The sequence below is a fragment of the Sinocyclocheilus rhinocerous genome, unplaced genomic scaffold (assembly GCF_001515625.1).
Source record: "Sinocyclocheilus rhinocerous isolate Xijiao unplaced genomic scaffold, SAMN03320098_v1.1 scaffold153, whole genome shotgun sequence".
Lineage (NCBI taxonomy): Eukaryota > Metazoa > Chordata > Actinopteri > Cypriniformes > Cyprinidae > Sinocyclocheilus > Sinocyclocheilus rhinocerous.
This window is the reverse complement of record NW_015660878.1, coordinates 849,863-859,886: the sequence shown is the minus strand read 5'-3', so window position 1 is coordinate 859,886 and position 10,024 is coordinate 849,863. Positions and strand designations below refer to the sequence as shown.

At 34.0% G+C, this 10,024-nt stretch overlaps 1 protein-coding gene across 1 annotated transcript in view; it reads left to right on the top strand.

Annotated features, from left to right (window-relative positions):
* Positions 1-10,024, top strand: part of LOC107725502 (glutamate receptor-interacting protein 1-like) — a 158,055-nt gene that overhangs the window by 129,813 nt on the left and 18,218 nt on the right. The window contains exons 12-13 of the mRNA XM_016534777.1: positions 7,453-7,639; positions 9,354-9,499. Of these exons, the coding sequence (XP_016390263.1) occupies positions 7,453-7,639; positions 9,354-9,499 (333 nt within the window). The remainder of the gene's footprint in view (positions 1-7,452; positions 7,640-9,353; positions 9,500-10,024) is intronic.

Sequence of the window (10,024 nt, the reverse complement as noted above, 5' to 3'; positions counted from 1 at the left end):
TGTGTGCTGTGTATATTTATTATGTATATATAAATACAAACACATGCATGTATATATTTAAGAAAAACATGCTGTTTATATATTAAATATATTTATTTATAATATAAATATAATCATATAAATATATAAATGTATATACATGTAAATATTTTCAAAATATATACTGTATGTGTGTGTATTTATATATACATAATAAATAAACACAGTACACATACATATAGTATGTAAACAAAAACTTATTTTGGATTTTTGGATGAATCGCGATTAATCGTTTGACAGCACTAATACATATATATATATACACACACATACACACACAATTTTATACATTTCGAAGACGATATTTAGTCTCAGTAATGTCAGGTCTGTTTGAAAAAAAGTAAGTATCAGGTATGTTTACATTAAATAAAACAACATAAAAAGATGGAAAACTGTTTTTTTGTTTATGTTTTGATGCCTGATTTCACTTTAAAAATTAAAATTTTAAATGCATAAATAAATGTAAATATAAAAGACAAAAATTATTTAAGAATGCAACTTGTTTGCAATTATAATTTATGAAATTTATACTTTCTGTAACATTAAACGATGTAGCTTTTAGTTTAATTCGAATTCATTGGAAAATTATAAACTAATCGGTAATGAGTAAAATGTCATTATTATACAGCAAAAGCATTTTTTATGAATTCATAATTGTCAAAGTTACAAATACTCACATATTTAACATTGTGTGTTTTGTTAAAAGAAACTGCAAATGATTTGAAAAATGTGTAGAGCTTTAGTCTGAACACTGCATGGCATGTAACAAGCTTTAAAATGGTCTAGTAAAAAAATGTATATTGTTTATAAATGTTATTATTACTATATAAATAGACATCTCTAAATATCATTATTTTGTTCGTTTAGTGAAATAGTGTGGAAAACATGCCTTTAATTCGATTTTAATGTATATTAAAATAGAAAAACGTTATTTTACATCATAATAATATTTCACAATATTACATTTTTTCCTGTATTTTTTATCAAATAAATGCAGCCTTGATGAGCATAAGAAACTCCTGTAAAAAACATTAAAAATCGTTCTGATCCGAAACTTTTGACCGGTTGTGTGTGTGTGTGTGTGTGTGTGTGTGTGTGTATATATATATATATATATATATGATACACAATCACATAACAAAATTACTAAAACTTAAACTAAAATGAAAAATAAAACTGAAAATATAAAAGAATGATTGTGTCAACTAAAGTATTTAAAACAAGTATTTACAATAGTTTTTTAGATGTAACCTTAAACTTAAAAATATAAATACAAATTAAATGCTAAAAAAAATACTAACATTTATACTAAAATTAAAACTGAAAATCTAAAATATACGAATTAAAAATATGGGAAAAAGACTCTATAAATAATAAAATAACTAAAATAACACTGATTTGGACACACTTGACTTTCTTTAAGATCATGTTTTTCATGACCTTTTGCTAAAATGCTTGAAATCGTATCAAATTTAAATTGATAATTGCCCAAAAATGCTAATGAATATTAGCAGCTTATCAGCAATCACCTTGTTTCAACCTACTGCTGTGGAGCTCAGAGGGCAGCAAATTGTTCATTGCCTCACTAGCCCAATTTGAAAGCTTAATTAAAGCTTGATTAACTTCATTGATGCTCCAAATGAGCCCTATTTGCATAGCACCTTGATTTCACTGTCCAGAGAGCTCTGCACAGAGCCGTGGCAGTCGAATCAAGGAGTCCAATTGCCCAGGATCTGTTCTGACAGCCTATAGCGCAAAGGCAAATGAGTGAGGATGGGTTCACTGCATGCTGTGCTGCTGATTCAGCATTCCCAGCCTTTGCTTGAGTGACGTCTTCTAGCATACAAAGTGGCAGTGGTTTGTTAAAAGTACCTCCTGAGGCCTTTACTGTCACTGGCTCACAGGGACAGAATAAAGCTCACAGACACTGTTCAACACATCTGAGAGAGAGAGAGAGAGACAGACGGAGGGAGGGAGGGAGAGAGATACATGCTGCAAAGTCACCCATCAGACAGCAATGACACGTCTGGATGAGATGCCAAGCCATCTCCTCACACCGAGCGCTAACACAGAAGGTCACAAAACTGCTGCCATTTTCCACTGCGCTTTTTGCTAGTACAATTCAGTGTCCTGTTACTTTTTGTAAAGCATTAGAGGGACAAATCCCATGTATTTTGTTGTGAGACCTATTAGATATGTTAAATAAACTGTTATCTGACATAAAATTAGTCTTGCATGAAAAGTAGCTAGTTTTAAACATCAAATATTTTTCCCTTAAAATGGGGATTTTGTTCACAATCTATTTAATTATTAAATGTTTTATTTATTACTTTATTATTAATTAATTTATTTATTTATACACACTTTTTTGATTGTTCATTTTGTCCATTTAGTTTTTTTTACTATTGTATAATATTGTATTTTAATATAATTTTCAGTTAACATAATTTTTAATGTAATATTTTATATATATTTATTAATTACTATATATTATACATATATTTTATTTATTTACTCACTCACTTACATACTAATAATAATGACATTTTTAATAGTCAGTTTAATTTTGATTATTCATTTTGTCCATTTAGTTCCATCCCGGTTAATTTTCTATTGCTTAAAAAAAAAATCAGGGTTTAAAACTATTTTGACATTTTTAATTAAAATGTAAATAAATATAAAATTACTAGATCATCTAATATTGAATAATATTATTATAATTATTAATTTTAATAGTATTCATTTTTATTATTAATTTTGCCCATTTAGTTCAATCCTGTTTAATTTTCTATTGATTAAAAAAAATCCGGATTTAAAAACTATTTTGACTTTTTTAATATAAATGTAAATAAATCTAATATTTAATAATTAATCATTTTAATAATATAAATGTCCATTTTACCCACTTGGGTTTTTTCCCCATGTAAAATGGATATATCATGTATTTTGTTCTCTCCTGGTTCTTTTTTTATTGCTAGAAATGTACAAAAACCAGGGAAAAACTGAAAATATAATAATTAGTTTGACCTCCTGAGGTTCACAGTCAATATTTTTTCAAGGTTAAGCACCTCCTATCACTGACTGTTTGTTGAAAAATGTTTTTTTGAAGAAAATTGTATTCCCCATTTGTGGAAAATGTCTACTGCAAGATCAAACACAGAGTCAATGAAGCGGTGAATGTGAGGGGAAACTATCTGTCTTGTCCACACGCCCCATAAACAGACACATTCAGTCTGTTGTCTCCTCTTCTCCTGCTGAGGATATTCTAAAAAGCTTTCACTGATGCCTTTCCTAAATCTTGTTTATCTCTGTTGGAGGTGGTGTCATGCTAATTTTAAAGTTCCCCTCTGCGTTTCTGTGGTCCAGAACAAACCGCTCTGCGTTTAATGTACTGTGACCGAACTAGCACCGTGTCTTCTCACCAGGAGAATATTAGCATAATTTAATTGTTGGCTAATGCCTACACAGTCCTCATTTATGACTTCCATGCAGTTGTCAGTTGAGGTGCTAATACGTTCTGCTAGTGGAAAATATGATTAAAGGATTAAATATTAAAGGACAGTGTTGAGGATATTAAGGTTCCTGGTATCTTCTGCAAGACACAGGTCAGGCTACGGCATACACTATTTTGAGAGACTCTTCTTCCCAAGTTCCTTTTACGTAACTCAGGGTTTCAACACACACAACTCATGCAACTCTTTGACCTCTGCATGAAAAGTATTCACACAGAGATGTCACATAAGCATGATTTTAACCCTAGAAGGGGTTCAAAATAACCTGAAAAATATATTTTTTTTCAATAAAATTATTTTAATTCTTTGATAATTCTGTATATTTCTCAAATTTTCTGTATGAGCCTCAGAAATGTATGTATTTGTTAGTCATTGGTTCAGGAAATATACTACTACTACTATTAATAATAATAATAATAATAAAACATTTTTGTCACTATCCCAAGTTTTCGTAAATTGTTCAAAATGACCAATATGCATTTATTATGGAAATATTTTTTCTTAGGTTTATAAATAATTATATTTATTTACTTGATACTTCATAAGTTACTTACAATTTTGGTTTGTTTTTGTCAGTTTCATATATTATGTTGTATTCTTTAATTGAAATGGTCAATATATTTCAGGATTCCAAACGCTATATACATAAATTACTGATAAAAAGTTTTATGTTAGTAAGAATTTTTATTATTACTTTTTTAAACTTTTTTTTTAAAATGTTATTTAATTCTGTGATGTTAAACCTGAATTTCCAGCAGCCATTACTCCAGTCTTCAGTGTCACATGATCCTTCAGAAATCAGTCGAATATTCTGATTTGATGCTCAAGAAATATTTCTTATTATGCTCAATGTTAGAAACTGTTGTGCTGCTTAATGGTTTTGTGAAACTGTGATACTTTGAGGAATAGAAAGTTTATTTTATAAATGTCTTCACTACTGTCACTTGTAATCAATTTAATGCTTCCTTGCTGAATAAACACATTAATTTCTTTAAAAAATATATCTTACTGACCCCAGACTTTTGAACAGCAGTATATGTCTATGTATATATATATATAGAGAGAGAGAGCTTAGAACAGATCCTGCCGACCGAAACAATGACGCAACTCAAGGGCTTTGAGATCAAAGGTGCGTTTTCCAATTTTACTAGAACTGCCCAAATCTGTTCTCTGCCGAAGAAAAGATGTTTCAAAACTCTTCTGACTCATTCTAAGGATTTCGAGTTACTGCTGACTCACTGGTCTGTGGGAAGCAGAAATGAAGATTTCTCGCAGGAAGGAGGAAGCGAACGAGCTAGAGAGAGTCAGCTGGCTGGCGATTCTTTGAGATGTGTCGACAATGACCCCTCAGGTGCTTCCTTGTCCATCAGAGCCTTTGAAGTCTACCACAAACCGAAGACACCACTTAACCGAATCGCCTCGCGAAGCAAGACTCCGATGCACACAAAGCCCTGTCGGGTCAATTCACAGTCTGCGGCCCCTGAGTCATTCGCGAAAAGACCAGTCAGTATCATTTTCAGTGCTTCAGACAAGAGGAGTCCCAAACGGTTGTTGATCGATGTGCACTGCAGACCCGTCCCTGAAAGCGTTTGCGCATCCAAGAGGCGTCCTGTCCTCATCTGCGTCACCTTAACCTCCCTTTCCCATCCCTCACACCCAATAAAAAAGGAAAGGTCACTGCATTTAAAACAATAAAGGTGTCTGGTGCAGTAAATCTAGCCCGTGAGCAGGATCATCAATCTCGGATAGACTCACTCTCTCTAGTCACAGTAGAGCGATCCAGCGAGTATAACAGGCTCTATAAAAATGCGGCAGGCCTGGTTTGGTGCTGGTCGATAACCTGGAGGCAGATTTCCATACGTGTCTATGGGGAAAGAGACCTCTTGGCTGCCGTCTGTGCTCCCTGGTGCTTGGGATGACAGTTTAAGCTTGGTCAGTCAAGGGTGTGACGGGTGTTCGTGTGTCAGAGCGCATTTTCACTGGCCTCTTTGAAAGCACACAGTGCGAACAAACATGTCAGTAAGCTTGGGCAAAATTGGCTCTTTTTGCCGCCCAGTAACAATGTGCGGCTTTGCAATTGAGATGTATCCCATGAGACTTTATTGATATAGACAATTGTAAATGGGGTGCAGCACGGTGTATAAATCACATTGGTTATGCTCGTGTGCCTGTCTGCTTTTCGGTAAGCTGGTTTAAACGCTCTCAATCAGTGCGGTGAAAACAACAGGGTTTATCTGTTTTCACAGGCTTGTTTGGATTTCTAATAGATATAGATAAGATATTTATTTAGATATAGTATTTGAAAGTTCACTTTTAAAAACACTAGCAAATGTCAGAAATAAGATCCATTTTTCATAATGCATATTATAATGGTGTCTGTGTGTCTGTTTATTTTTTATAATTGTCTTTATTTTTTTATTTGATTTTATTTTTAATTTACTCAATTTAATTTACAGAATAAAATAGACAATTTTGGCTAGGGTTTATCTGTTTTCACAGGCTTGTTTGGATTTCTAATAGATATAGATAAGATATTTATTTAGATATAGTATTTGAAAGTTCACTTTTAAAAACACTAGCAAATGTCAGAATTAAGATCCATTTTTCATAATGCACATTATAATGGTGTCTGTGTGTCTGTTTATTTTTTATAATTGTCTTTATTTTTTTATTTGATTTTATTTTTAATTTACTCAATTTAATTTACAAAATAAAATAGAATTTTAATTTTGGCTATTTATTGGTTACCTGCTGTAACATAAAAATAATTATCAGTTTAGTGATAGCAGTGTTAAATAAAACTAGTAAAAGTCATTTTTTGTTAATTGAAATAACACTGAAATAAAATAAAATATAAAGATAAGGAAAAAATTATAAAGAAAACTTAAATGATAATTAGAAATAAAATACAGCTGGAATACACCGACATTACACAGAACTTAATTTCTGAACTTATTTGTTTTGTTTTCTTTGTATGTATGGATTACTTGGGTTGTTACCGACATCTGGTGAAAATTTCAAGTCAACAGCACCTTTAGAAATATATTTACTGAGAAAAATGGTGACGCGTTCAATACTTATTTTACCCGCTGTAAGTTTGTTGACACTAAAATTACTAAGACTATAACTGAAAATAGAAATATATATAAACCAACTAATAAAACATGGCCTAACATAAAGTTACTAAAACTTAAAATAAATGAAATTTAAAAAATAAAAATGTAAAAATATGAGAGGTAGCAGTCAGAAACAATACTTGTGCAAACAATTTCATTTGTAAATTTTTTATTTTTTTTTGCAGTGGTATTAAAATTGCTATCACATTTTATATATATATATATATTGACAACACTATTTTAAGTACTGTATACTATAGTCATTTCAGATCCAGACTCGTAAGATAAGGAAGTTCGAACAACCTCATAATTTGTACCATCTGCTGAAAGAGTTTTCCCAAATCCCTGTGGTCTGATTTGCGATATAATACACTAGCTCTATATCAAAGTGTCTTTTCTTATTTCTAAGCGCACCTAGTTGGCCCAAAACATACTAGTGCGCATATTGAATTCTTATCTGCAGCGAGGGCACAAATCCAGCTCAGTCACTGAAAAGACTCACATGGCTGACAGCCTTTTATTCTGGGAAAGGTTGCTCTGAGATGCATACAGAAGAGCTGTTTGATGCATTTAAAAGGATTGTTCACTAAAAATTTGGTTGATTTATCAAACCTGTGTGACTTTTTTTATTGTCCTTATGCTGATGGCCAAAGGAGAAGTTTAGTAGAATGTTCAAGCTGCTCTTTTCTATATAGTACAAATGAACAGGGAGGGTCCCTTCGGGCCCCAGAAATCAACTTTCTGCTGTTTGTGACCCTGTTGTCCTCTGTTTTTCATTCCTCTAGTGTCTCTGGCTTCCAGTACGGTAGGACTTGCAGGTCAGGTGGTCCACACAGAAACAACAGAGGTGACCCTCATCAGCGACTCCATCATGGGCTTTGGGATCCAGCTTCAGGGAGGAGTCTTTGCCACGGAAACCCTGTCCTCTCCGCCGCTCATCGCTTACATAGACCCTGACAGCCCGGCGGAGCGGTAAGATCTCCGAACATGATTTTTATTAATCTCCAGTGCCTCATTTGACCTAGTTAAAACTCTGGGTTTTAATATTCTAGATATCCCTCCTCAGATCGGAGCACTCGGCGCGGCTTAATTGTTTGCGTTATCAGAGAAGTGTGAACTTCCCTTTGGGAATCTTGAATATTTAATCTTGAATCTAATTTTGATTATCTGAACACATCCCAAAGCCCACAGTTATTACATTACTGCACCGTTCTCGCCGCTTAGAACTTGTCCTCCGCAGAGCCACAACGTCATCCATGATATAATGCGATGATCGCACATGATATATAACTGCCTGGCCGTGACGATCTGATTTCCAGCCTGCTTGGGCTGTGATTGACTACGGCGTTACGTAATAGAGCAAAGCACTTAACTATAATTACCTGAGCAGCAGAGCCTCATCTGGCATCCATATGAACTTACTTGTCGAATGATGTGGATTTACATCCCAACTTCACTGTAATTACTGACCTAAGCAACAGGGATGACTCGCTGCCAGCTGAAGTTGTAATTGCAGTGATGGACATAAACCTGCTAATGCTGGTGATTTGATAAAGACCTAGCGGAGTTGGGGAACAAGCGATGAGATGCTGCCAACTTAACTACATTTTTCAGTAGTGGGAAGACAATTTAGCTTTTTAAAATAATGTAGCTTTTGCTGTTGCTGTTTATTTACTTTACAGCAAACTGTGCAATCTGTTTTATTGAATCAATTTGTGATTTATGCACAAAGATGCTTCACAAAGCATTTTTAATGCTTCACAAAAACATTTCACAGATTCATTAGAGCTTTTGTGGAGACACCTGTGTGGTGTTTTACATTATTTTTGCAGCAATATACAAAAAATGTTATAGTATCAGAGTAAAATAGAATAGAATAGAACAATATAATATAATAAATTATGGTTTGTTAAAGTAATTTACAAAATAATAAATTATACTATACTTTATATTTTACTATATATAGTATTATACTATATATTAGTTTTACTAGTGGATAGGTCAGTTATATGAGATATAGTATGGTGTTTTGGTTTATATATATATATATATATATATATATATACACATACACACACACAAACTGCTGTTTCTATACTGTAACTGGGGCTGTCGAGCTCGAAAAAGAAAAAAAAAAAGTACCTAAAAGTAAATCTTTTCCTACAGCGTAGCTCTAAAATCACCAAATGCCATTGGTTCTTGAAGCTAATCACAATATGACACATTTTAATGCTTTACACTTTTGTTGATGGTGATGCTAGCAGCCCACGCTGCATACCAGCATCAAAAACACAGCATATGCCTTATGGTGACCAGCTTTGCTGGTGTTTTTAGCAGTGAAAGCAAAAGCAATATTGCTTCTGTTTGGCTCAAAAGCCATTTTGGAATTCAATAAAGAGTTTTTGTTCCCTCAGCTATTAAAAAGTGCTTTTACTCTGACCTTGAGCTAAGAGGACATTTGTATTTTTGGCTAAAGTGTCACATCCACTCACTAATGTCTATTTAATGGCGCCAGGTGGCATAATATAAGTGGTTGGCTGGTCAGTGCGAGATATTTCCTGGGTCCCACCACCTCTTTTTGTCTCCCTCTACGCCAGTCCATTATTTTTATTTTATGCATTCAGCACAGCTAGTCTGTTGGCCAGTGTAAGAGGAATGGTGTGCTAAATCTGCTCTCTGTGCACAGGTGCGGCATCCTGCAGATTGGTGACCGCATCCTGTCAATAAACGGCATCCCCACTGAGGACAGCACGCTGGAGGAGACCAATCAGCTGCTGAGGGACTCCAGCATCACCAGCAAAGTCACACTAGAGATTGAGTTTGACGTAGCAGGTGGGGACACGTACCGATTCATCAATTCCAAACCTGTTTGGGGATGAAAGATCCATCTGGCCGCATCCCGCGTTTGTCCTAGAGTTTTTTTTTTTTCTTTTTAAAAGTTATGCCATAATTCTGAGAGCCCAACCATCTGGAATGTGTTTGATGCATAGAAATGATTAGTACTGCAAGACACGTGGCCCGTGATTTAATAGGTACTATTTCCGGATGGACATCCGCATGAAAATACAGTTTATATACTTTCATCTGAAAATCCAACACACATTCTCTAATTTTTCCATCTCGTGCTGTGCTTTGGCAGCGTAATCACAGTATGGGCCGCGTGGAACGTCTGTAGTCCTTGAGACACGCCGTAATTAGCTTGTCATCCTAGTGTTTTGTCTTGTTTAATTTGGTTTGATATTTAATTCGTTTCTTTTATTTAGCTTATCAGGAATCTTTTAAACTGTGTTTCTGACGACTTCAAGGGTAGTCACAGCCTTCCGGCACTAGCACACAGATTGCCTCCTGTCCATTAAC